Source organism: Arabidopsis lyrata (genome assembly GCF_000004255.2).
Source record: "Arabidopsis lyrata subsp. lyrata unplaced genomic scaffold ARALYscaffold_7, whole genome shotgun sequence".
Classification (NCBI taxonomy): domain Eukaryota; kingdom Viridiplantae; phylum Streptophyta; class Magnoliopsida; order Brassicales; family Brassicaceae; genus Arabidopsis; species Arabidopsis lyrata.
This window is the reverse complement of record NW_003302549.1, coordinates 14,071,557-14,099,417: the sequence shown is the minus strand read 5'-3', so window position 1 is coordinate 14,099,417 and position 27,861 is coordinate 14,071,557. Positions and strand designations below refer to the sequence as shown.

The 27,861-nt window shown below is 40.7% G+C and overlaps 3 protein-coding genes and 1 non-coding gene across 4 annotated transcripts in view; 2 read left to right on the top strand and 2 right to left on the bottom strand.

The window, feature by feature from the left end:
• Nucleotides 1-14,088: 14,088 nt before the first annotated feature.
• Nucleotides 14,089-16,223, top strand: LOC110226495 (protein ACCELERATED CELL DEATH 6-like). The gene is made up of 5 exons (XM_021018423.1): nt 14,089-14,152; nt 14,417-15,109; nt 15,234-15,658; nt 15,711-15,894; nt 16,013-16,223. Exons 1-5 carry the CDS (start codon nt 14,089-14,091, stop codon nt 16,189-16,191), a joined length of 1,545 nt encoding a protein of 514 aa, XP_020874082.1. The 3' UTR covers nt 16,192-16,223.
• An 8,373-nt stretch (nt 16,224-24,596) lies between these two features.
• Nucleotides 24,597-26,537, top strand: LOC9304357 (transcription factor bHLH104). The gene is made up of 5 exons (XM_021017022.1): nt 24,597-24,961; nt 25,290-25,598; nt 25,683-25,763; nt 25,844-26,006; nt 26,094-26,537. The coding sequence occupies exons 1-5, from the start codon at nt 24,903-24,905 to the stop codon at nt 26,334-26,336; spliced, it is 855 nt and encodes a 284-aa protein (XP_020872681.1). The 5' UTR covers nt 24,597-24,902; the 3' UTR covers nt 26,337-26,537.
• A 44-nt stretch (nt 26,538-26,581) lies between these two features.
• Nucleotides 26,582-26,655, bottom strand: TRNAT-AGU. The gene has a single exon. It is a non-coding gene; the product is annotated as a tRNA-Thr (tRNA).
• Nucleotides 26,656-26,762: 107 nt separating this feature from the next.
• LOC110226227 overlaps nt 26,763-27,861 on the bottom strand; it is a 1,967-nt gene continuing 868 nt past the window's right edge. The window contains exons 2-5 of the mRNA XM_021017023.1: nt 27,617-27,731; nt 27,444-27,533; nt 27,257-27,355; nt 26,763-27,071 (exon numbers count right to left, since the gene is read on the bottom strand). Of these exons, the coding sequence (XP_020872682.1) occupies nt 26,967-27,071; nt 27,257-27,355; nt 27,444-27,533; nt 27,617-27,731 (409 nt within the window). The 3' untranslated portion in view covers nt 26,763-26,966. The remainder of the gene's footprint in view (nt 27,072-27,256; nt 27,356-27,443; nt 27,534-27,616; nt 27,732-27,861) is intronic.

The following is a 27,861-nucleotide window of genomic DNA, read 5'->3' as shown; positions in this document are numbered from 1 at the left end:
TCATAGGGGACTCCACAAATTCAAAATATTCATTATATGTGACTCCAATATGAAATAATTATTGACCCCTGCGAAAACAATCTTTGTCTTATGAGTCTTAAACATCGACAATCATAAATACTTCAAATTTAGATTTTTTTTTTCCGGAACTTAAATTAATTTTGCACTGAATTTTAGGTATAGACATTTCTGATTTTATTAACAAATTTTATTTTTATATGTACAAATTTATATTTTAGATTTATCATAAGTTAAAAGATTCCGTAGTTGAACTCATAAATTTTGTATTATGAAATATAAGATGAGTGGTTGATCCATTGGTGACATAAACAGGTAAAAAAAAAATAACAAAAAATTTCAGGTATTTGCTATGAACTTAGATTTCAGGTATTCCTACAATCAATGGCTCACTAGAGCTTGTCTATAAGTTTCTGCTATTGCAACTTGCTCTCTGGCTTGGTTAGTTGGCTTACCTACAACAGTGAAACCGTAACTAGGAAGATATAATAAAACCCAATTAATCCAGAATTCTGTCTAAATCAAAACGAAGATAATGAGAGAGATCATGAAGACGAACGAGTGATTCATATCACAAACAGAGTCACGCTTGTCACTTTGTTCCAGAAAAATACAAATTTGGACTTTTTTTTTTTGGTTTTGTAGGAGACGACTTCAAAGTCTTTCTAATGAGTTAGTATAACTAGGGTCATCGTACGAAAACTCTGTGTGTGGTGGATTACATTTTTCATTTAAGACAAAGACAAGTTTAAAAAAGAAGATAAGAAGGACCTTACCTTAATTTATAGGAGACCACCACTCCTCCCGATTATCATGACTCGAGACTTTGACAACTCTTAAAATTAAGGGACGAACTTACAGTGTCAATCTCGTCAACCTTTAGCAACTCCTCATGCATCACTCATTTTCTTCTTCTACTTCGTAAGTCTTTCTCTGCCCCCTCTTCATGCAATGGACAATATATGGTTGGCTTTTTTTGTTTGTGGTCATGGAATTTAGTAACTACTAGATTTGAACCCGCGATACACCGCGGGGCTATAATTATTTTTAAAAAATCTAAATATAATTAGTTTTGTTTATTAATAGAGAGTATATAATATAATATTTTGACCTATTTTATAAATGTACCATCCATATATCTATATTAATAATTTTGAGTATATTAATTGTGTTTTAGGTTTAAATGGTATATCTATATATACACTTAAACGACATTTGGCTTTATTCTTCTTCTTGCCTCAGTTTAGGAGAAAGATTTTTCTTGCGGTACACCGCAGAGCTATTTTAAAAAAAAAAAATTCTCCTTAAACTTCTAAATCTAGATTTTACCCCGTGGTACACCGCGGATCAATTTTTTTATAACTAAAAAACTATTTTGCAAAATTTTAAGTTGTATTTGTTTTGTTAATATTGTTTATTTTGTTTAGTGTTTCTGATTTTATAATTAAATTTTGATTTTTAATTCTAGGATTTCATCCATAATATATTTTTTAATATTAATATTGATCTAAACCCGTTGCACCATATAACCCCGTCCCGTAAAATTAAACATCATTTGTTATTTTTTTTGAATAATATTTTTATCCACTACGGGTTGCAGGTTCATGCGGATAAGCCCGTAGAGAGTTGCGGGTTTGCGGATCGACCCGCCAAAAGAGAAGCTATCTTTTGAAACCCTTTGTTTTGTTTAGAGGTTTTAAGAAAATATCCCTAAAAAATAATTTTTATTATATGAAAAAACAAGAAGTAGAAGAAATTATAGTATCAACATTCCCGATTTTTACATCACTCGTTACAATTAATTTTTTTTTTGCAGATAAAAATCAGAAGTTAACTAAGTCGAAATTTTTAAAAAGATTGTGTAGAAATTTTTGGTAAATTGTTGAGAACATATTTGATTTCAGAATCTTTACTTAAATAGATAAGGAAAGATTTTGTAGAGACTGTTGGTGTCGGATCCCGCACCAGAAGTACGAGACCAACCAAAGATTGCCACGTAATCAAGATAATGGCCCATAAAAGATGAAGCCCATTGGACCCGTGAGCCGAAGGGACGGTCGAAGTGGTTGTCACCATTTCGAGAATCCGAAGTGACTGCACTGTGACACGAGTTCGGTGTAGAAGACACGGGTAAGTCGGTTCAAGGACACTTGGGCCAAAAGAGGCGAGGCCCATGAAGATCAGAGTCAACTCAAATTCAAACGTTGAGCATTAAAGTCGAAGAATCAAAACGGACACATTTAAGAAGGAATAATTGTACTTAATTACTCATTTTAATATCGTTTATCTATGTATAAATATAGAGGCCAATGGTCATGTAAGGGGGATCTTCCTCTCAAGAGAGAAATACTATAGCAATTTTCGTATCAATTTATAAGTTTTTACATATTCATTTTTGTCCCTCAAGAATAATCTTTCCCACTTAACAAAATACTTGAGTGTGTGAATCCGACATCCACATTTTGGCGCCGTCTGTGGGGACATTAGGTTCTTGAGTGGTCAGATTTTTTCTTTATCACACTTCCGAGATAAACAACAATGTCCGGAGGAGACGCTGCTGAGACATCATTGGCCGAAACCCTCAAAGCTATGCAGCAAACCATGGCGGACATATCACAAAAGTTCTCGGACGTGGAAAAGGCCGTCGATACGTTGCAAACATCCCAGGTATCTCTTAGTCAAAACGTCAATACTATACAAACTCGTGTTCGCTCTTTAAGTGCAGGAAACCCGGTGGGAATCCGAAGAGGGATATTCAACTCGCCAAGTTCCGCTGCACGTAATGAAACCAGCGGACAAACAACTCCCGGTGCTACTAATAATGTAGCTCAGACGTTGGAAGAAGAGACGCAGCTCGGGGATGAAGAACAACTTGCAGCTCAGTACGAGCAGGAGAACCTCGACCAGTTCGAGACCATGAGGAAGGTTAGCCAGGAATTAAAAGAAATGAAATCAAAATTTCATCAAGCTACAAGTTCAGAGCCAGACATCAATCGAGTCATTGAAGAAGCTAGGCGAACACCTTTCATCTCGCGAATTGCGAGTTTGAGGATCAAAGATTCCCGGAAACTCAAATTGGACCCTTACAGCGGATTGGAGGATCCAAAAAGCTATCTCGCAGCTTTTCTGATCGCTGCTGGAAGAGTCGAATTGGATGAAGCTGATGAGGATGCAGGCTATTGCAAGCTGTTTTCGGAGAATCTATGTGGCCAAGCTCTAATGTGGTTCACCCAATTAGAGCCGGGTTCGATCAGCAATTTCGACGAACTATCAGCCGTATTCTTAAAGCAATACTCCATCCTTATGGATAAAAGCGTTTCAGATGCCGATCTTTGGAACTTATCGCAAGGATCTAATGAGTCACTTCGAGTTTTCATCACCAAATTCAAAGGAGTGCTGTCAAAGCTCCCAAGAATCTCGCAGCAATCAGCTTTATCTGCCCTACGAAAAGGACTGCGACATGATTCAAGGTTTAAAGAAGACTTAATACTTCACAAACCGGACACAATTCAGGATGCACTCTTCCGCGCGAACAACTGGATGGAGGTAGAAGACGAAAAAGAAAGTTTTGCCAAAAGAAATAAGCAAGAAAAGCCGGCGATCACCATCCCTACCAAGAAGTTCGAGCCTAGGGAGAGCAAAGGACCAAGAAAATTTGGGTCACAACCCTTCAACAATACCGTCGGAAAGCAATTCCAAGGGAAAGGAAGATCAAACACTTGGGTCCGTGATGAAAGTCTATATTGTGACATTCATAAAGTAACCGGACATTTAACCAAGGATTGCAGCGTTCTTAAAAAGCACCTCGCAGAGCTTTGGGCTAGTGGCGATCTTTCTAAATTCGATATAAAAGATTTTGTGAAGGAATACCACGAAGCAAAGGAAAACTCCAAAGATCAAGATTCCAAAAGACCAAGGTTATCCAACGAGGAAGAACCAAGGAGTTCGAAGGGTAAGATCAATGTGATTCTAGGAGGTTCCAGATTTTGCGGAGATTCAATAAGTTCCATCAAAAAGCATAGGCGAAATGTCTTACTCAAAGCAAGCTTGAGTGAAGAAATCGATTTTCAAGGTGCCTTAATATCATTTAACGAAGAAGAAACGCGGCATCTCGAAAGACCGCATGATGATGCTCTAGTCATTACTCTTGATGTCGCTAACTTCGAAGTATCGAGGATCCTTATAGATACAGGCAGTTCGGTCGATTTGATCTTTTTAAGTACTCTAGAAAAAATGGGAATCAGCCGAGGAGACATAGTAGGACCCCCATCTCCGTTAGTTGCGTTCACAAGCGAGTCAGCCATGTTTCTCGGAACAATCAAGTTACCGGTCCTTGCCAAGAAGGTATCGAAGATCGTGGACTTCGTTGTCTTCGATAAGCCCGCAGCTTACAACATCATCCTCGGGACTCCCTGGATTTATCGGATGAAAGCAGTCCCCTCTACATACCATCAATGTATCAAATTTCCAACATCAAATGGGGTGGAAACAATTCAGGGAGATCAAGAAGCTTCACGGACGTGTTACTTAGCTAGCTACCGTTTGAAGATCCAATAGCAATTAACAAAGCCCGCAAAAGAAGGACTAAGGCAAAAATTTCCTAGTGGGCAGGAAAAAGAGGATGTGGTAGTAGAAGCGGTATTGGAAGAAGACAAACCAGATCGGAAAATTCGAATTGGAGCAACGTTGACTGGCCAAATAAAAGAAGCTTTGATCGAACTCTTAAGGAAAAATAAAGCATCATTTGCATGGTCAGCAGCGGACATGCCTGGCATAAATCCGAGTATAATTTGTCATGAACTAAACGTGGATCCAAGCTTCAAACCGGTGAAACAAAAAAGAAGAAAGCTTGGAGTGGAGCGGGCAAAAATAATAAACGACGAAGTGGATAAACTTTTGAAGATAGGGTCCATAAGAGAAGTGCAATATCCGGAGTGGGTAGCAAACACTGTCGTTGTCAAGAAAAAGAACGGGAAAGATAGGGTTTGCATCGATTTTACAGACCTGAATAAAGCATGTCCCAAAGATAGTTTCCCGCCCCGCATATAGATCGACTTGTAGAGTCCACCGCTGGAAATGAGCTGTTAACGTTCATGGACGCCTTCTCGGGTTATAATCAGATAATGATGAACCCCGATGATCAAGAAAAGACGTCATTTATCACAGATAGAGGTATCTACTGTTACAAGGTAATGCCTTTTGGTTTGAAAAATGCAGGAGCAACTTACCAACGGTTGGTGAACAAAATGTTTCACAATCACCTCAGAAAAACAATGGAAGTTTACATAGATGATATGTTGGTTAAGTCATTAAAGAAAGAGGATCACGTTAAGCATTTAGAGGAATGTTTTGATATTCTCAATAAATATCAAATGAAGCTGAACCCGGCGAAGTACACATTTGGAGTCCCATCCGGAGAATTTCTTGGCTATATCGTGACAGAAAGAGGGATTGAAGCCAATCCAAACCAAATTAACGCCTTTCTAAATATGCCGTCTCCAAGAAACTTCAAAGAAGTACAACGGTTGACGGGGCGGATTGCGGCTTTGAATCGTTTTGTCTCAAGATCAACAGATAAATCGTTACCCTTCTACCAAATTCTAAAAGGGAACAAAGGATTCCTTTGGGATGAGAAGTGTGAAGAAGCTTTTGGGCAGCTTAAGGCATACTTAACCACTCCACCTATACTGTCCAAACCAGAAGTGGATGAAAAACTTTACTTGTACGTATCAGTTTCAGACCACGCGGTTAGTGGAGTCTTGGTTCGGGAAGACCGTGGGGAACAGAAGCCAATTTACTACGTGAGCAAGTCAATGACGGATCCAGAAACCAGATACACAATGATGGAAAAGCTTGCACTCGCGGTGGTAACTTCAGCTCGGAAGCTGCGTCTGTATTTTCAGTCCCATCCGGTCGAAGTATTAACTAACCAACCACTCAGAACAATACTTCATAGTCCAAGTCAGTCCGGACGTTTGGCGAAATGGGCGGTGGAATTAAGCGAGTACGACATAGAGTTCAAAAGCCGGATCAGTATGAAGGCTCAGGTCTTAGCAGACTTCCTAACCGAACTACCAATACCTGGAACGACAGAGCAATCGGAGAACCAAACTTGGAAATTACACGTGGACGGGTCTTCAACAAAACAAGGATCCGGAGTGGGAATCAAGTTGGAATCTCCAACATCAGAAATTCTAGAACAATCATTCCGATTGTTATTCAATGCCTCCAACAACGAGGCAGAATACGAAGCCCTTATTGCCAGACTTCGACTAGCACAAGGAGTTGGAGCTAAGGAAATTATGGCTTATTGCGATTCGCAATTAGTAGTTAACCAATTTAATGGAGACTATGAGGCCAAAGATTCAAGAATGGAAGCGTACCTCAAAGTGGTGAAGGATCTATCTAAAAATTTCTCGAAATTTGAAATAATCCGCATACCTCGGGGAGAGAATACAACTGCGGATGCACTTGCCGCATTGGCGTCAACGTCAGATCCTGAGTTAAAGAGAGTTATTCCAGTAGAATGCATCTCGGAGCGAAGTATTCAAGACAGCAAGGAAACCCTCGTCGTTACAAGGTCTCGAGCAGCGGCACGCGACCGTGGCGAACCAGAGATCGAGCCGCCACCCAACAAACGCAGGAAGTCAAGGGGATCAAATGCATCTAACAAGGAACCCGTTGTCTTAGCTGAAAAAGTGGTTCCAGAAAAAATGTTAGAAACCGAGCCATTAATCGAGGAGGATATTCTTGAACCAAACGAGCATCCCGAACCAGAGCCACGAATATTTCACAAAGTTGGCCAAATTCCGGCTAAAGACTGGGGGGCTGACTGGAGGGAGCCAATAAAGCACTACATCATGACGGGTGAGCTCCCAAAGAATAAATGGCAGGCCAGGAAAATGAAAGTCGTTAGCGCGAAATTTTGTATGTCGAAGGATGCGTTATATAGACGAGGTGTCAGTGACCCTTACCTATTATGCATTTTTGGGCCCGAAGTCGAAATCGTCATGAGCGAAGTGCATGAAGGATTATGTGGGAGTCATTCATCAGGAAGAGCTATGGCTTTTAAAGTTAAAAGAATGGGGTATTTTTGGCCCACTATGATCACAGATTGTGTTAAATTCGCCCAAAGATGCAAGCGCTGCCAACTCCATGCACCATTGATCCATCAACCGTCGGAATTATTCTCCTCCATTTCCGCCCCATATCCGTTTATGAGGTGGTCAATGGACATCATTGGGCCATTGCACAAGTCAACTCGAGGTGTACAGTACCTTTTAGTCCTTACGGACTACTTTTCAAAATGGATTGAAGCTGAGGCGTATGTCGGTATCAAGGATTCGACGGTGAAGACCTTTATTTGGAAAAACATTGTATGTCGACATGGAGTTCCATACGAAATAGTCACTGATAATGGGCCACAATTCATTTCACACGAGTTTGATGCCTTTTGTGCGGACTGGGGAATCAAAGTTAGTTATTCTACTCCACGATATCCGCAAGGGAGCGGACAAGCTGAAGCTGCGAACAAAACAATATTAAGCAATCTCAAGAAACGCTTAAATCATCTAAAGGGAGGATGGTATGAAGAACTCCAACCCGTCCTGTGGGCCTATCGTACAACCCCTAGGCGACCTACAGGAGAAACTCCATTCTCTTTGGTTTATGGCATGGAGGCGGTAGTACCAGCTGAACTCAATGTGCCCGGACTTCGTCGAACAGAAGCACCGTTAAATGAGGAAGAAAATTCAGCAATGCTTAATGATTCACTGGATACCATAAATGAAAGGCGCGATCAAGCTCTAATTCGGATCCAGAATTACCAGCAGGCAGCAGCCCGGTATTACAATTCTAAGGTTAAAAGTAGGCCTTTCTTCGTGGGAGATTATGTATTAAGGCGCGTCTTTGACAACAGAAAAGAAGAAGGTGCCGGTAAACTCGGTATTAATTGGGAAGGACCTTACATTATTACCGAAGTGGTTCGGAACGGTGTTTATAGGTTGAAAGACTTAGAAGACAATCCAGTCAAGCGACCTTGGAATGTGATCAACCTAAAGAAATTTTATGTTTAAAGCTACATGCATTGTTTATGTACATGAACTACGGTGTGGCTTGATCCCGAGATGGGTACGTAGGCAGCTCGAAAACGAGTTCAGCTATTAATAAAAATTTGTTTTATTTCTTTATTAAAGGAGAAATGTTCGACTGTGCGAACAAGTGAAGCAAATAGAAGGTTCGGCTAAGCGAACATACAAGGAATTGGAAATAAAGCGTTATTTAGAAGACGGAATGTCCCTCATCGTACACTTCGGACTATGGAAATCTTGTTGACGAGCAGCACACTTCAACTCCTTGACCAGCAAGATCGAGGATTGGCATCATACAGTCTGGAATTCGAGCAAAGTCTGAAATTCCAAGCTCAATCCACTCTCCGGGGTGAGATTCAAGGATGTGAAGATCTCTTGACACCGTTGTAAGCCTGCGTTGCATCCGGTTAATCCTTTTCCGAAGTCTCCTCTTTTCCGACATAAGCTTCCGGTGTTGAAGCTCGAGTGTCTCTATGAACGCCGTCGCTGTTCCTTGGTTTCTGATTGAGAGATCCCTGATCAAAGCACATGGGGCTCGGATCTGAGATCTCAAGAAGCCGCGAAGTGGAGGAGGCTGCCTGTTTGGCTCATTTGGAACATCTTCGCTCATCATTCCGATTCTGGAGAAGTCAGGCATAGATTCTGAACAGCGAAGATTGAACTCCATACCTGCTAAAAAGAATGGTGAGGAGTAAAGGGAAATTGAAACTATAATTTGTAGGAACCCCATATCCTTAGCAAGCTGCGGATTCTATCCAAAGAATGGAGTGATTCGCGGAGAGATTTATGCCTTCGAACAGATCCTGCATTAAAAGGCGCATCTCTGAGAATATTTGAAAATAAAGGAAAGTTGCAAATATTTCCATAAATAAAAAAGGGCCGAAGCCCATTACGAGTTTAAAATAAGTGGAGAAGTTAAAGAACATTTATGGGAGAGGCTCAGGAACAGGCTCCTTCATCGCCGGTTTAGTCTTCGAAGTGGACGCCTTGTTCTTGGCATCCACTTCGGAACGATCCCGAACACGTTTCCGACAGTTGCTGGCCTCCTCCTCCAAATCGTCTTCCTCTTCACTGTCAGATGGAACGGCGCAGACAGGGACGTTCACGGGACCTGAGACTCCTTTAGCACGGAGATACATCCGAAGCATCTTCGGGATCTCAGCGATGGAGTCGAAGTTCCGCCATTCCCATTGGAAGGGATCACTTTCCAAGGCCCGTATCTTCCTCTCCACCCGAGCGATGCGAGCCTCGAGTGTTTGCCTTTTGAGGCCCAGCCGCTGCCTCTCTTCACACAAGCGACGGTGCTTGTCGGCGACCTAGCATAAAGATGAGTGAATAAGATGAAGCAAAAAGTTTTCAGTCAAAAACTTTAAATATTTACCTTGTCAATGAAGTCGCAAGCCTCTTTCTTCTCCTTTGAAGGGAAGTGAAAGACGGCGTGGGGAAAGAGCACGCCGGCCGGTTCAAATCCGTCGCCGGACAAGAAAAGTGGGCTGCCGGGGGCGATGGGAGCTACTCCTTCGTTTTCCATTCTCGAAATATTCCTCAAGTAAGATTCTAAAGTCATGTGTAAATAAAGCTTAGAAGTAGGTAAGCCTTTATTTATAATGATTTAGGGTTTGTCTTGGAACCATAAACCCAATAATGGTAGTGTGTCCGAGTGGTTTAAACCATTTTTGGAAATCGAGAAAAAGCATTTTTTGCATTAAAGACGAGCCGTTTTCCTTACTTATAAGAAGGGAAAGCGCAACCGTCGCATTAACTACAAAAGTTTCTAAGGCCCAAGCCTAGTAAGTTTATCGAGTTGACTAAACCCGAAGTGGGGAACTCGCTTTAAGCCGAGCTCAGTTCTCGCATTCTAAAGAGAAAGGTCTGATCAGCCTAAAAATCTCAAAAGCATAACCACATGGCCACAAAAGGTTAAAAGCGGACTTTGCAAACCCGCATATAATTTTAACCAAACCCCCTTGGGTCACAACCTAGAAAGGTTTAAAAGCCTTCTCAGGCAAATATCTTGTTCAAAAGAAACAATAAAGCCTCCTTAGGCCAAAAATAAGTTCGAAATTAAGTCTTAAAATAAAAGGGACAATCCCCAATTTAAAGTGGACACAGCCACTACGGAGTGATCTCCACCTCAGATTCCGGCTCAGCAACCAGAGTTTCATTCACCTCCTTGACTGGTGCTTGATCAGATGAAGCTCCCTGACCACCCTCCGCGGTACGACCAACCTCCGAAGTGACCTCCGGTACCATAGGAGCTACGGGCGGGACAATGCCTTCCGTCTCACTTGAACCTGGAAATAATAATTCCAGTCAATCAAAGGTACAAGGTAAGAAAAGGTAAGCCTCAGGAGCCAAGTGTTACCTGCCCAGTCTAAACCCGATTCACTTATAGGAGGTGATTCAGTAAAGAATTCCTCGAAGTCAAGCGGGTTGAAGGTCGAAGTGGGAAGAGCTGCCAAGCGACTCCGTTTCTCAGAAAGACTAGCTGACAGCTCAGTCCTCTCTTGCTCCTCAGAGAAATCTGCTTCATGGGTTTGATCCAGCAGAATCAGGTTGCTTTCATGCTCTTTGATGTCTGACTCCAAGTCCGACCTAGCCTTCTCAGTTTGCATGAAGCGAATGGCCCCTTGGATCAACTCCATCCCGCGTCTCTTAACCTCCTTTCTGGCCTTCGATGCCGACCTTGCCAACTCAGAATCACGCAACTTGGCTAGCGCTTGTACTTCGCGTCAAGCTCGATGATTTGATTGTTCAGGGTATCGGCGGTTGATTCGGATTCTTGAAGCCTACCCTGAACACCAGAAAACTCTTCCTGGAGCTTGAAGTTCTGGTCGTACTGACCCTGCAGCTCCCCCTTTATCTGCGCAAGCTCTGATGTTAAACTGTCGACCTTGTCCTCCAGATCGTGCTTGGAGCCGACAGAAGAACTGAGTTCAGCCTCAAGGGCAGAGAGTTTCTTTTTCCACATGTCAACCTCCTTCTCCCGTCCAATGACCAACCCTTCGTAATGTTCGATCATGTCGTTAAGTTCGCTATGAGCCTGGCATTATACATGAACCCGGGATGGCGAGTTAGTTCGCGGAATGGCAATGCAATAAAAAAAAAAAAGAAGAAACGGAACTAACCCGAGATGAGTGATGCGCGTGAAGCAAATAGCGTTCACGAATCGCAGGGCGCCATTTGTCGAAGTCTGGCAGGATCGAATCCAATCGGGTCTTGAAGCATCGGAAGACGCTGCCCTCTTTCTCCATAGCTGCGAAGAAGGAAGAGTTGTAAAAATTGGAATTTTAATAAAGACAAAAAGTTTAAATATGTGTAAATCACCAAACCTGAAAGCGATTTGACTTGAGGGACAAGAGCAGGCTTTAGCCTCGAGGGAGCATCTCGAGATTCAGAATCTCCACTTTTAGGGGATGCACTCCGAGCAGTCTTTTCGCTGACGGGCTGGGAAGAAGAAGACATGTCAACAGGTCGGGGAGGACCCATTGGTTCAGCAGAAGGGGATGATCGAGGTGAACGGTCAGTCCGGGCCCTTGATTTCTCCCTTCGCGGAGACGAGTCATCACGGGACGACTTGTCCCTCTTCTTACGAACCAAATTCTTAAGAGTTTCGTTGCTGAAATCGTCTCGGGGAGGACGAGGAGAATCACGACGAGGAGACCGCTCTCTCCGAGGAGAACGCTCGTCGCGGCGTTTGCGGCGAGGTGTTAACCTATAAGCAGCAACGGATCTGGCTCCCTCGGAGCTGTTGTCATCAACCAGCAGGGTCCTGCTGTAATCTTTTTTGTCGATGGCGGTCGCAAGGAACGCCTTGTTTTCATCACAAGCCTCTGCTATCGGCTTGGAGAGCTTCTTACGCTGGGCAGCGAGGGCCCGAGCTGACATTCCCTGAGTTGAGGGAGGAGGCGGAAGACGATGAAGTAGATTGGGAGGACTCATCCTGAGTTTCCGGTTGGCCTCGACAAATCGGTCGAGGGAAAAAGAATTCCAAAGGGTTTCTCCTTCAAGGATTGTTTTGAAGAACTTGACAAATTCTTCAGTCGGGAGAGTTGAAGCGATAAAAGCTGCGAAATGAAACAACAAATTCGGTCAGTAAAAGATAATAATAAACAATAAAGGAATATACGACCTAGTCTCTACCAGGTTTCGCAGACCACTTCGATGGGAGTACATCGGAAAGATTCCCAATCGAAGTAGGATTTTTCTTAATCAGAAACCAAGGATGGTGCCAGTACTCATCCTTGTTCGGGAGGTGCGAGATGACGTTTCTATTGGCATTTGGATACGCCGAGAAGTACCCAGTTTTCTTTGATGAACTCCTTACGCTTAGGAGTTCATTCAGCTCGGGGACTCCAATGACGTAGCCAGCCTCCGCCGCAACAGTTATAATCCCGAGGATGGTTCGGAGGAGATTGGGGGTTAATTGAGGCAAAGCGATCTCGAGAGCCGCCAAGAATCGAACTAGGGCTTCGGGAAGGGGGAAGGTCAATCCGCAGCCCTTGAAGTAAATTTCGTAAACACAAAAGTAGCCGGCACGGTGGTTCTCAGGAGATTCCGTAGGGTCGGCTATTTGCGCCTCCGCTATAATTCCAGGAGGAATTTGACAAAGCCCCTTCAATCGCTCAAGGGATTGAAGAGTACAGGTGGATTTGTAATGAGGACCGGCGATGTCGTTAGGACGAGTGCATTCGTCATTACTAGAACGCCTTTCGTCGTAAGACGGAGATTCAGGTTTTTCAGAATCAGAAGTCATCGAATAAAAATGAAAATTTCAAGATCCGGCGAAAAGAGGTTTTTCGTGAAGAAGAAAAGAGAGAGTTTTTGATTAAAGTACAAAAGTAAAAAGAAGAGAGTAATGGTGAAAAGAAGTTACCTCAAGCTAATGATGAAACCGCCTCGGAAGTCGTGTGGGAAGTGGGAAGGTTTTTCCCGTTTTAATAGTAATTAATCAATATACGGTCATAATGATGACAGATGTCACTCGGTTAAAAATGGCTAGTGCCGAAATTAAAGGAGTGATGAGATTTTCGGCGGGAAATCAGAAAGATTCTCGAGCGCAATCTTTGGCCACTTGAGCATTTAAAGTCCTCCGAATTGGAATAACACTTCGAAGAACTTGGGGGGCTAATTGTTGGTGTCGGATCCCGCACCAGAAGTACGAGACCAACCAAAGATTGCCACGTAATCAAGATAATGGCCCATAAAAGATGAAGCCCATTGGACCCGTGAGCCGAAGGGACGGTCGAAGTGGTTGTCACCATTTCGAGAATCCGAAGTGACTGCACTGTGACACGAGTTCGGTGTAGAAGACACGGGTAAGTCGGTTCAAGGACACTTGGGCCAAAAGAGGCGAGGCCCATGAAGATCAGAGTCAACTCAAATTCAAACGTTGAGCATTAAAGTCGAAGAATCAAAACGGACACATTTAAGAAGGAATAATTGTACTTAATTACTCATTTTAATATCGTTTATCTATGTATAAATATAGAGGCCAATGGTCATGTAAGGGGGATCTTCCTCTCAAGAGAGAAATACTATAGCAATTTTCGTATCAATTTATAAGTTTTTACATATTCATTTTTGTCCCTCAAAAATAATCTTTCCCACTTAACAAAATACTTGAGTGTGTGAATCCGACATCCACAGAGACTTTTGCTAAATATATGAGAAATGAATTTCAATTAAAAATCTTTACTTAAATAAAATAAATCTAAATAATTAATGCTAGTGGCATGTCATTGTAAATACTTCTCAACTTCAGGATTTATTTGCTAATTATGATCCAAAAATGTATACATAGATTAGGATATATATCAATATAGTTACTTAGATACGATTCTATCAAGACTAGGCAATCTGTATGTGTATAAATACTCTTCTACTCTATTGAGTATTGAATAAAGCAAGACATTACGTTATATTTCAGTAACTTAAATCTGTGTTTTCAAACAATTTTTGTGATGATTTTAGGTTTGAGATGGATGGTTCTGGAACAGATCTAGATAGAATTGAGGCACAAAGGCCAACGGATGTGTCTCACGGTCAACGGAACGGAACATAAATAAGTGCCGGAGGTACGAGTGACTCATAGGGGACTCCATAAATACTAAATATTCATTATATGTGCTTTATTAACAAGTATAGCTAGTGACTCCATTATGAAATAATTATTGACCCCTACCAAACCAATCTACATAAAGAACAAAAAAAAACTATTCTAGTACTTTATTCTTGTTAAAAATAACTAGGACTTAGACATCGCGGGAGAAAAGATTTCAGGCTATTTTGAAGAAAAACGAAATGAGCCAGTCCACCTACGGGAGACACCGAATCTGTGCCAGAGTACCTTACTAACCTTAGAGTGTCGGATTTTTTCGCTCTCCCTGGTGAAGATGTCCAGATGTCTCCGAAGATTTTCAGTGGAATGTGTGAAGGGAAGAAAGAATGTCTGGAGAAGTTTAGAAGCCAAGGAACGCCAATGGCACGTCTCAAGAGCAATACAGGAGATTCAATTCTTCATCTTGCTGCTACATGGGGTCATCTAAAACTAGTGAAGGCGATTATCCCTACATATCCGTGCCTTCTATTGGAGCAAAACTCGAGCGATCAGACACCACTTCATTTGGCGGCTCATGGCGGTCATACATGTGTTGTTGAGACGATAACATTTGCTTCAGCTAGACTGTGTACTGAAGAAAGTCAGAGACTGAGACTGAATCCGTATGTTCTCAAGGACAAAGATGGAAATACTGCTTTGTACTACGCCATTGAAGGACGCTATAAGGAGATGGCTACCTGTCTGGTGAACGCCAACCAGGATGCTCCTTTTCTTGCAAATAACGAGGGAATATCTTCCTTGTATGAAGCAGTATCCATTGTGAAAGCAATTTTGAAAACCATAGGCAACAAGGACGTTGAAGTGAGGAGGTATAACTTAGATTCGAAATTGCAAGGGAACAAATATCTTGCACATGTTGCTTTGCATGCCAAGAGTATAGGTTTGTTTTTCGCTTTAAACAGTAGTCTGTTCAAATTCCAATTTGAGACAACAAAAAAAATCCTCCCCAAGACGGTAAAAATCTTCCTATGTATACTAATTGTTGTTACCAATTGTTTGAGTAGGTGTCCTTGATGTTATTCTTGACGAATATCCAAGTCTTATGGACGTGCGAGATAAAGATGGTAGGACTTGTCTTTCACTAGGAGCATATATAGGGTATTGTGAAGGAGTATGCAACCTTTTAAATCGATCAAAAAAGGGAGTTTATGTCTGCGACCAAGATGGTTCCTTTCCAATTCATACGGCTGCAGAGAAAGGTCATGAAAAAATTGTTAAAAAGTTTATAAAAAGCTGTTCAGATTCAATATACCTGCTCAACAAACTTGGTCAGAATGTTCTCCACGTGGCAGCAAAAAATGGGGAATCTTCTACTGCAAATTCGTTGATGAGTGAAAAAGATACGAAACATCTGGGTGTTGGGCAAGATGTGGACGGGAATACACCTTTGCACCTTGCCGTCTTGAAACCCAACTACATCTTTCAAGAGGTATGTCTAATTCCGTTTCATACAACACATTTGATACCACAAATGATTTCAGAGGTGGACATTGGCGCTCTTATTATACGCTATTGACAAAACGGGTTTCGAATCTCTTAGTTCATTAACGAGACCGGCAGTGCCGCCACTGGACCCTAAGAATAACAGAGATTACATCAACACTCTTCTCCTGGTTGCGACTCTTGTAGCCACAATGACGTTTGCTGCAGGTTTTACAATACCAGGTGGGGTTAAGAGCTCTGCTCCACACTTAGGGCAGGGCAACTTTGGCCACTTACCCAACTCTCTTCATTTTTCTGCTACTTGACATTTTGGCAATGCAATGTTCCTTTGCAACAATAGGTATTCTTATTTGGGCGCAGTCGGGTGATCCAAAACTAATCCGTTCATCCTTACATGTGGCATTGCCTTACTGCTTATTGCTCTACTCTGCATGCCCTTGGCATTCCTTTTTGGTGTGGTTGTTGGGGAAACGACACACGATTACGCAGCGGACTAAAGTTTCACCCGAACTAATGTGAACCTTGTGAGGAAAAATACAATGGACTTGGCAGCAATAACTTCAAAACTTAAAGTAAATGAGACCACCAATTTTTACGTGGAAAACCTTCTCGATGTGAGAAGGAAAAACCACGGGACCGTAGTCCACTCAAAATCCACTATATCAAATGTATGAGTGTTACAACCACGTCCTCCCTGTTCCACAAGAACAGATACAGAGACTAAGGCTCCAAAGAGCAATCTCCAACACAAGAAAAACTCAACAACAGAGAGCAACAAGAGCCTAAAATATGCAGTTCCAAACGACCCTAGGTTCGCTAAGATTCCGGTCACCAAATCAAATCTCCACCGTACAAATCCTAGATAAACAGGTCAGGAACACCTCTGAAAAATTTCAGCTCAAACCGAGAAGAACTCACCGTTGGATCTTTCAAACACTCAAGACCACACCAGCTGACGAACTATGGCGACCAGCTACGCTAAAACTCGGATTTCTCACAAACCAACCGTTGAAACCAAATCTCCACCGTTGAATCTGAAGACCACTGAGTCACGAAGCTATCCACAAAATATAAGCCCGATCAGAACACTTTAGAGCCCTCAAACGTTGTCTTGAATAATCTGGCCGAAATCCCCTTTCTCTCTCTTTTTCTCTTCTCTCTCTTTTTGTTTTTCTTTTTCTTTTTCTTGTGTGTTATGTTCTCTTGCCGACACTTTCTTTTTTTCTTCTTTTATATATATATAATATATACATATAATTTTCCTTCCTCCACTAGAAGGAATAAACAACAAACTCCCCCTCCGACTAGGTGGAGGAAACAGCCATTCCGGCTATCTCTCGGCATACTTCAAGCTTCCCCCTCGGTAATGACTTTGTCATCATATCAGCTCCATTATCATCCGTATGAACTTTTGCAAGTTCCACTTCCTTAGAAGCAACCACATCACGTATCCAATGATACCTTCTATTAATGTGTTTCGAACGCGAATGAAATGTAGAGTTCTTTCCAAGATGAATTGCGCCTTCGTTATCACAAAGCAATACATAATTATCTTGCTTGAAACCGAGATCCTCAAGATAATTTTTCATCCACAACAACTCCTTACAAGCTTCTGTTGCGGCTATAAACTCAGCTTCAGTGGTAGAAAATGCAACACACTTCTGTAACCTTGATTGCCATGCCACAGCTCCCCCAGCAAATGTTACCAAGTAACCCGAAGTAGACTTACTGGAATCAGGATCCCCAGACAAATCAGAATCAGTATAACTGACAAGTAGTGACTTATCACCTCCAAAAGTAAGCTTCAGATCGGAAGTCCCTCGAAGATATCTCAAAATCCACTTCACAGCATTCCAGTGTTCTCTTCCAGGATTGGAGAGAAAACGACTAACTGTACCAACAACGTGAGCTATATCAGGTCTTGTACAGACCATAGCATACATCAAGCTACCAACTACAGAAGCATATGGAACCCGTGCCATATCTTCTTTCTCCAACTTTGTTTTCGGACTCTGTTGACTGTTCAATCTAAAGTGTGTAGCAAGAGGAGTGCTAACAACTTTAGACTTGTCCATGTGAAACCTTTGAAGTACCTTTTCAATGTACCTCTCCTGAGATAAGTAAATCAACTTCTCACCTCTATCTCGAACAATTCTCATACCAAGAATCTGTTTCGCTGGACCCAAATCTTTCATGGCAAAGGACTTTCCAAGCTGGTTCTTCAACTCTTGAATTCTGCTCAAGTTCTTGCCAACAATCAACATGTCATCAACATACAATAGCAAGACGATAAAATCATCTTCACCAAACATTTGCACAAACACACAATGATCAGAAGTAGTCTTCTTATAACCATGCTCCCCCATAACTGACTCAAACTTCTTATACCACTGCCTTGGTGCCTGTTTCAAACCATAAAGACTTTTCTTCAAGCGACAAACTAAATCCTGTTTGCCCTTTTTCACAAAGCCTTCCGGTTGTACCATGTAAATCTCTTCCTCCAAATCTCCATGAAGAAAAGCAGTCTTTACATCCATTTGCTCAACCTCTAGATCAAGGCTCGCTGCCAATCCAAGTACAACCCGAATGGATGACATCTTCACAACAGGAGAAAAGATTTCATCATAATCAATCCCCTTCTTTTGGCCGTACCCTTTTACAACCAATCTAGCCTTGTATCGAGGTGACAAACTGGTCTCATCATGCTTAATCTTGTACATCCACTTATTAAGCAATGCCTTCTTGCCCTTAGGCAATTTCACCAACTCAAAAGTATGGTTCTCTGCAAAAGAATCCATCTCGTCACCCATGGCATCATGCCATTCATCCTTGTGTTCATCCTCTAAAGCTTCATCAAAGCTTTCAGGTTCTCCCCCATCAGTAAGTAGCACATACTCACTAGGATCATACCTTGTCGACGGTTTTAAACCTCTCTCAGATCTTCTAACAATAGGAGGGTTCTCGGTAGTTGGTGTCTCACCATGATCGTCATCATGATCACCAATACCATCATCATGTGCGGGAGCATCTGCACCAGGTGTATCATATTGAACCTCATCCTCGACCTGACCGTGAACCGATGTAGAAGGAGCAACCACTGAATCAATCAAATTCTCATAACTCTGAGTTGGATTTCCGGACTTGTCAATGTCCTTAATCGTTTGATCTTCCATGAACACAACATCTCTGCTCCTAATGAGCTTCTTCTCAACGGGATCATAAAATCTGTATCCAAACTCATCCTGACCATAACCAATGAACACACATTGTCGCGACTTCATCTCAAGCTTCGACCTTTCATCCTTGGGAATATGAACAAATGCCTTACACCCAAAGACCCTCAAATGACCATAAGAAACGTTCTTACCGGTCCACACCCTCTCTGGACTATCACCCTCCAATGGAGCACTCGGTGATAGATTCAGCACATGAACAACCGTGCTTAAAGCCTCACCCCAGAAAGTCATCGCCAAGCCTGATTGTGAAATCAAACATCTCATTCTCTCGACAATAGTTCTGTTCATCCTCTCAGCCAACCCATTCAACTGTGGAGTCTTAGGCGGCGTGAACTGATGTCTAATACCATGTTCCTTGCAATAAACATCAAATGGTCCAGAATACTCACCACCATTATCACTGCGGATACACTTCAACTTCTTTCCCGTCTGTCTCTCAACCAATGCCACAAACTGCTTGAAGTATCCTAGAACCTGATCTTTCGTCCTCATAGTAAAAACCCACAACTTCCTTGAATGATCATCAATGAAAGTGACAAAATATGATGCACCACCAAGAGATTTTGTTTTCATTGGACCACACACATCTGAATGAACCAGATCAAGTACCTCAGGTTTTCTAGAAGGTGCAGAAGACTTGAAAGAGACCCTGTGTTGTTTTCCCCGCAAACAATGCGCACATTTCTCCAAGTGCAAACCGGAGATACCTGGAATAGCTTCCTTCTTAGACAACACAGACATTCCCTTCTCACTCATGTGACCGAGTCTCTTATGCCACAATTCCATGGCATGATCATTCTCCAAAGCATTAACACTGTCTTTGGAGACCTTAGCCTGCATCAAATAGAAAGATGAAAGCTTCTCCCCTCGAGCCACAACCAAAGAACCACGTGAAAGCTTCCATTTACCACCGCCGTGTAAACTGTAGAAACCTTCATCATCAAGTCTTCCCGTAGATATCAAATTCATCCGAAGATCTGGGACATGCTTAACATCTTTAAGCATAAGTCTAGTCCCAATACTAGTCTCCAAGCAAATATCACCAATGCCAACAACCTGAGCCAAACCATCATTCCCCATCTTCACAGAACCATAACTACCCGAAGTATAGGTAGAGAACAAATCCCGCTGTGATGTAGCATGAGTAGTAGCTCCACTATCAACCACCCAACTGGTGTCTTGACATACATTAATGGCATCATCTTCAAGAAGAATGAGAAATTGATCGTCAGTGATTGTCACACGATCTACTTCTTCTTGCTTCCCTTGTTGCTTGTCTTTCTTCAACTTCCAGCAGTCTTTCTTTATGTGCCCTTTCTTATGACAATAATGGCACTCTAAATTCGCAAATTTGTTAGATTTGCTCCTGCTCCTGTTCTTGTCTTTCTTAGGATCTCTAGATGAGCTCCTCCCCCTTGACTCAGTGACTAACACATCTGATCTTGAGGAACTAGCATTTGACTGCCTTCTAGTTTCCTCATTCAAGACACTGTTCTTCACCATATCCATCGAAATAACACCATTCGAAGTAGAGTTACAAAGAGACATCCTAAACACCTTCCATGAATCTGGTAGTGTACCAAGAAGCCACAGACCGTGAATCTCATCCTCAAACTTGATTCCCATATCAGACAGTTTATTGAGCAGCCCCTGAAATACATTTAAGTGATCAGTCATTGGAGTTCCCTCCTGATACCTCAACTCAATCAACTTCTTGATCATGTACATCTTATCATTCCCGGTCTTCCGAGCGTACAATTGCTCTAGCTTCAACCACAAAGAACGAGCATCAATCTCATTTTCAATATGATTCAACACATTATCATCTACCCATTGCCTTATCAAACCACACACTTGGCGATGTTGCAACTTCCACTGATCATCAGTCTTCTCTACAGGTTTCTTCTCCTCAAAGATTGGAACATGAAATTCTTTCACAAAAAGCAAATCTTCCATCTTGCCTTTCCATAGATGATAATTAGAACCATTCAAGCTTATCATTCTGCCCATATTTTCCATCCTGCCCATATTTTCCATCGCTCACAGAAGCAAATTAATAACCCAAAGTTATCAAAACCAAAGCTCAAAACCAAGAAGCTCTGATACCACTCTGTTGGGGAAACGACACACGATTACGCAGCGGACTAAAGTTTCACCCGAACTAATGTGAACCTTGTGAGGAAAAATACAATGGACTTGGCAGCAATAACTTCAAAACTTAAAGTAAATGAGACCACCAATTTTTACGTGGAAAACCTTCTCGATGTGAGAAGGAAAAACCACGGGACCGTAGTCCACTCAAAATCCACTATATCAAATGTATGAGTGTTACAACCACGTCCTCCCTGTTCCACAAGAACAGATACAGAGACTAAGGCTCCAAAGAGCAATCTCCAACACAAGAAAAACTCAACAACAGAGAGCAACAAGAGCCTAAAATATGCAGTTCCAAACGACCCTAGGTTCGCTAAGATTCCGGTCACCAAATCAAATCTCCACCGTACAAATCCTAGATAAACAGGTCAGGAACACCTCTGCAAAATTTCAGCTCAAACCGAGAAGAACTCACCGTTGGATCTTTCAAACACTCAAGACCACACCAGCTGAAGAACTATGGCGACCAGCTACGCTAAAACTCGGATTTCTCACAAACCAACCGTTGAAACCAAATCTCCACCGTTGAATCTGAAGACCACTGAGTCACGAAGCTATCCACAAAATATAAGCCCGATCAGAACACTTTAGAGCCCTCAAACGTTGTCTTGAATAATCTGGCCGAAATCCCCTTTCTCTCTCTTTTTCTCTTCTCTCTCTTTTTGTTTTTCTTTTTCTTTTTCTTGTGTGTTATGTTCTCTTGCCGACACTTTCTTTTTTTCTTCTTTTATATATATATAATATATACATATAATTTTCCTTCCTCCACTAGAAAGAATAAACAACAGTGGTCACTGCAATTGGGCATATGAGATGGCTTTTAATCATCATTTGCATTATATGTTTTTTATTCTTCTTTTGGGCAATCTTTATCCTTGGCCCTCACGTCCTGCTACAACGGTCACACGTTACTCCCACTTTCGCTGGTGACTTTCTCGTGACTTTTATAGAGTATAAAAAATTGTCTGAGGCTATTGTGGCTTGGATACAATTTATATTTTGTCGTAAGAGTTTGAGTAAGAGTTTGCTGCCTATGGCAAGGCATGGTTCGTATGTATAAAGCTTCGAAAGTTTACTGACTTAAGGAGATTTTTGTTCTCATGAAGCAATAAAGCTACGAGATATGTTTAAATGATAGTGTCGTTGTCTGTTTCTTCTGTGAATATTTAAAATTGCATGTATTATCCACTAACCAATATAATTGCTTTTTTTTTTTTTTGTCGTCTAGATTTATTATTAATTGCAAATTATGAGAACTGTTACATAGACGATTCTACAACTGACAATTCCTTCCGACCCTTACTAGATTCACGACAGACTACACTTCCTTCTTCGTAATCTTGATGAATACCTTCAATGATCCACGACCTCGCTACACTTCCTTCTCTGCGTAGAATCCTGGCGAACGGCTATAATTGTACATCGCTGGAGATCTCTTGCACACTTGCCTCCATTAATCTGCAAATTTGTTAATAAATCGCAATACCTGGGACTCGAACCCCAGACTTTTTGGTGTAGAAGCATTAATCAACCCTTGGTCAACCAATGGGCCAAGGGGGCTTCCACACCAATATAATTGTTATGCTTGTAATGAATATTATTTTAAAAAATAAGTAAAAGATGCATGTGGGCTTAGCTGTAAAAACTTTTGTTAAAATAGGTTTTTTTCGGATAAGATTTTATTTTAAAATAGGTTTTTTAACTGCTTTGTTTAAAGATAGAACTAAAAATATGGTAGGTGTTTCAAAAAAAGAGGTTCATTGGAAACAAATTAAGTGGTTGTTGTTGCAGTGAGAAAAACCGAGCAAAGATTTTGCAAAGGCGAATCAGAATAAATATTAAGAAAGAGTTGGCTTCTTAAATCTAGAAAAAAATCACATCAACTTAACATGTTGTGTTGTGGAATTTATTAACATAACAATATTGTCTCGAATTAAATAAACTTATTGATCAAAACACTTAAGAACACAAGACTTGTTTAACAAAGACTTCTCTCTTTATTATGTTTAAGAAACTTACTCAAAACTTAAACCTCACAAATCTCTCTTGTTCTCTCTCAAAACTCATAGGATTAGCCACATCTTGGCACCTCTATATATAGAGAACAAATCCCAAACACACTAGGATTAGATATCTCCTAAACCTAGCTAAACCTTATCACAAACTCTATTAACTAAACCGACTTATTTAGTTAACTTGGGCCTCAAGCCTTTTCAAGTTTAAACAACAAAACTCTGATCTCTATGAGCTTTTCAAATACATATGCAGAGAAACCAATCAAGTTTTAAGTAAACAATCGTGTAGTTTTTCGGTAATCAAAAAAAAAAAAAAAAAACAATCGTGTAGTTTTTCTTAGGTATAGGGTTTAACTAAACAATCGAATAGTTGCTTAATACGGTTGACAAAAAAAAGTAAATTGATTTTTACTCTCGTCGTGCGTTCCACATGAGTCGTTTTCAAGAGCAACATAGATGATACTTCACAAGAATTATTATTTTATGTTGGGGTATACAAATTTGAAGATGCGTTTGGGAACGACAAACGACGTTAGATTGTTCCAAGAGGTACGAAAACTTAGGGACCCTCTTTATTCGTTCACTGTAACCACTGACCACAACATGACTAGGTAATAGGTAGACTCTTCTTTTTGTCGATGTTGATGCATGCTTATACGATTTTGATTAGACGGGCTCTATCAAGATATGAATCTCATCATATCTTCAATAATCTTTCATCTTGTTATTCCCTCATTTACTTTTGATTTCCTTCTCTCTCTTTTTTTTAATGTATAGGATTTTTTTTTTTTCCTTAATCTTACAGCTTACTCATGTCTATAGGAATGTCATATCGGATTATTTTGCTTCACTAAACCCACCAGTTGATTAAAATATTTTCTGTGTTTTTGGCGAGTTGGCACAAGACTGGAGAGCTAGATCAGCAACACTACTAACCCAATCCATTTTATGACCGTAGATTTTGCTGTCGATTTGCATGTTTTTGAAATTTCAGCTTTTTCTTGTTTAGTTATTTTGAGAAGTAGAAAACTTTTTCACATTTGATTTTTATACATAGTAAAATAAATTTATGATAGATTACAATATATTATTATGTTGGTGGGTTAACTCGTTGGCTATGCGAGTTAACTAATTTGAGATTGCAATCCGCAATAGACTAACTCACTAGCCCTGCTTTTCTAGACATCTAAAAGTATAACCTTAACCCTCCCTATAATGAAGCAGATTATGTCCAACTCGCAGATTCAAAATCCGAATTGACATGGCGGCCGAACAACTATTTCAATAAAACCATATGAATTCTTGCGTTTCGCGAAGTTTGTTTCTTTTTTTCTCATTAAATTTGATTCCTAGATTGTGTAGTTCTCAAGCTGATCCTCTTACTCGTAAAAAAAGTATCAACGATTTGCTTTTCTTTTAGACGTATTTGCATCGGATTGGTTTACCAACTCCACTCGATAGAGAAAAGTTACTACCCAAAAAAGAACAATACAAATGCAATAAAATTCCCCAATATCTATGCATTACATAAAAAAATATGATTCTGTTTTTTTTGGTTGTCTATCTTTCAATACTTCAAAAAAGTTTTATTAAGGCGATTTGTCTTTTCCCGAATAGGAATTTGAGTGAAAAACAATCGTCTCTTTTTATTTCCACTAATATCAAATCGGCGAATATTGTTCCCACCATTCTTATCTCCTTGTCGTCATTGGGAATAATTTAAATGGGATCGCTTTAATAATCTCTATAGTTTATATTTTTCCAACATTGGCGTCTTCGTTGAAGCTTTCCACAAATCTCAAATCTGTTTGGAGGAGACTCTCAAATGTATCCTTCTCTCGACGATGATGATTTCGTCTCTGATTTGTTTTGCTTCGATCAAAGGTTCTTTCTTTCGACTCTCTCTTCCTTCTTCCTTCCTCTGTTCTCTCTATCTGTTTCGATTCTGTTGTTTAATCGAATTTGATCCATTTCCCAATTGCAAAATCCTATCTTTAATGTTCAATTCGATTTCTGTGAAAAGGGTTGTTGTGTTTCCGCATTTCAGGTGAAAAAGTTTGAGTCTTTTGATGTAATTTGACGAACCCTAATGTAATTGAAAGCTCTCAAATTGAATAGGAGAAGAAGTAGCTCTATGGATCTTGTTGTTGTGTTAATCAATTTACTCCAAATTGATGGATGTGGATCTTTTTGTTCATGATGACTCTTGCAGTAATGGAGCAGAACTTGATGATTACACACAATTTGGTGTAAATTTGCAGCCTGATCAAGAAGATACCTTTCCAGATTTTGCGTCATATGGTGTGAATTTGCAGCAGGATCCAGAAGAAGTCTTTAGTATTGGAGCTGCTCAATTGGATTTGTCGTCGTATAATGGAGTTTTGTCGCAAGAGCCTGAACACGTAGGGCAGAAAGATTGTGGAATTGTGCAGGAAGATGAAGTAGAGATCAATTCTGGTTCATCTGGTGGAGCTGTTAAGCAAGAACAGGAACATTTAGATGACGATTGCTCGCGGAAGCGGTAAGTGTTGGAAAAATATAAACTTTGTGTGATTTGGTGGTAGTTGGTTGTGTTTTTGATTGAATCTGTGATGGTTGTTGATAGGGCAAGGACTGGATCGTGTAGCAGAGGTGGAGGAACCAAAGCGTGTCGTGAAAGAATGAGGAGGGAGAAGCTAAATGAGAGGTATGGTTAGAGCTTAGTCTATGTGTTTGTTTTGTGAAGTGAGTTGTCTCAAGAGGAAAAAAATGTTTTTGTGGTGTTAGGTTCATGGATTTGAGCTCGGTTTTGGAGCCTGGGAGGACTCCAAAGACAGATAAACCGGCTATACTCGATGATGCAATCCGTATATTGAATCAACTTAGAGATGAAGCTCATAAACTTGAAGAAACGAACCAGAAGCTTTTAGAGGAGATCAAGAGTCTCAAGGTTGGTTGTTCGTTCACTTTCCCATAAACTAAGAATCTTGGTCTATGGAAGGAGAGCAGATTTCTAAGTTTGTATGTTTCTTTATAGGCAGAGAAGAACGAGCTGAGGGAGGAAAAGCTGGTGTTGAAGGTGGATAAAGAGAAAACGGAACAACAATTAAAGTCTATGACGGTTCCATCTTCAGGGCTCATGCCTCAGATTCCAGCTGCATTTAGCCACAACAAAATGGCTGTTTACCCGAGTTACGGTTACATGCCAATGTGGCATTATATGCCTCAATCGGTTCGTGACACATCTCGTGACCAAGAACTCAGGCCTCCTGCTGCTTAAACTCTCAATTGTTTTTTTGGTACCCATAGGGAATTTATAGAGATCTCTGAATCACTTGGTTTAGGATTCTTCCGTTTGGCAAGTGTAAACGCTTTACTCTTGATCTTGGGTTGTATTTTTAATATAAAATAAATATAACTCCAGAAACTTGTGATTTTTCTTGTATCTTGTAGATTTATGCATAGAGACTTTTGACTGTGTGATCTGATTCTTCTCTGAGTTGGAAAAGTCTCAGACAAAAAAAATGCTCTCGTTGAGAGTCGAACTCAAGACCTCCCGCTTACTAAACGGGTGCTCTAACCAACTGAGCTACGAGAGCTTCTAGATTTTGTTACCTTCTGTATGTAAATTAATATTGTTACCATTCACTGTATAGTGAAAATGGATTTAATGAGGTTGAAATGGTGAAATAAATCAGTCACATTATGAAATAAGAAAAGCAAAATCTAAATTGAAATGGTGTCTCTCTAAAGAACCATAAATATCTCTACAAAAAAAAGTATCATAAAAGCTTCATGAAGTAGATTTTGCCTTTCAATGGCCTCATAGGATACACTCTTTAAACCCATCCTGGATTCCAAAATGAAAATAAAATACAGACCGAATAAACCGATGAAAGATGTGGCTTTTTCAGTTTGCTTTTGCCTTTGGAGCCTTTTTCCTGAGTTGCCTACCGTGTTTCCTTGAGTTCTTCATCCCAATGAAGAAGAGCAGTGCTCCAAGGAGAGCCAAGCTCTGAAAGATTCAAATACACAAAATATAAGATCTCAGGTCTGGATTAAGAATGAATATGGAACTCAAATTCCAACCCGTAAAACCACTACTTATATTATTTTACAACTGAATTTGTTTAGACTTCATTCTCGCTTAATGCTAGGCAAGGATAACCAACAAAAAAAACCAATATTAGATTTGCTAACCTGAGTAAATTTTGAAAATAGTTGGCCAAATTCCTTTCTGTCAACATCGTAGTTGTAGAAATCGTACAGAATTGGGGTGGCAACGGCTTGATGCAGAAGCTGAAACCAGATTTCATAGAGTATAGCAGGGTTATTTTCTTCATTCAGATAAGCGACAATATATTTGAAAGGAACAGTTGCTACATACCAAGAGATAAGCTCCCAAGGAGCTGCCAAAGACGAACAACAGTCCCCCAATACCCTTCAAGGCTATGGCAGCAGCAACAAGAATCTTCATCTGCAAACCAAAGCAGAGTGAACAAAATAGGAAAACTAAAAAAAGACGATTTGGTTACTGTTTAGAAATGAAGTAGCACATACATCGACTGGTGGCAATTGCTGGCCAGTATGAGTTGTCACATGGTTTACAAAGGCATTGAATTTTGGTTTCAAAGATTTAGCTGATCGGCCACCATCCTCACCAAAATCATTAAACCTGCTCAATGAAGCAACAAAAATATTGTAACTTTCAATCAGTGAGGGAAAAAACAAAAGAGAGGTGAATTGTCTCTGTAAGTGACTCAAATTGCAATGCATCTCATATAAACCAAGCAGAGAGAGTCAAG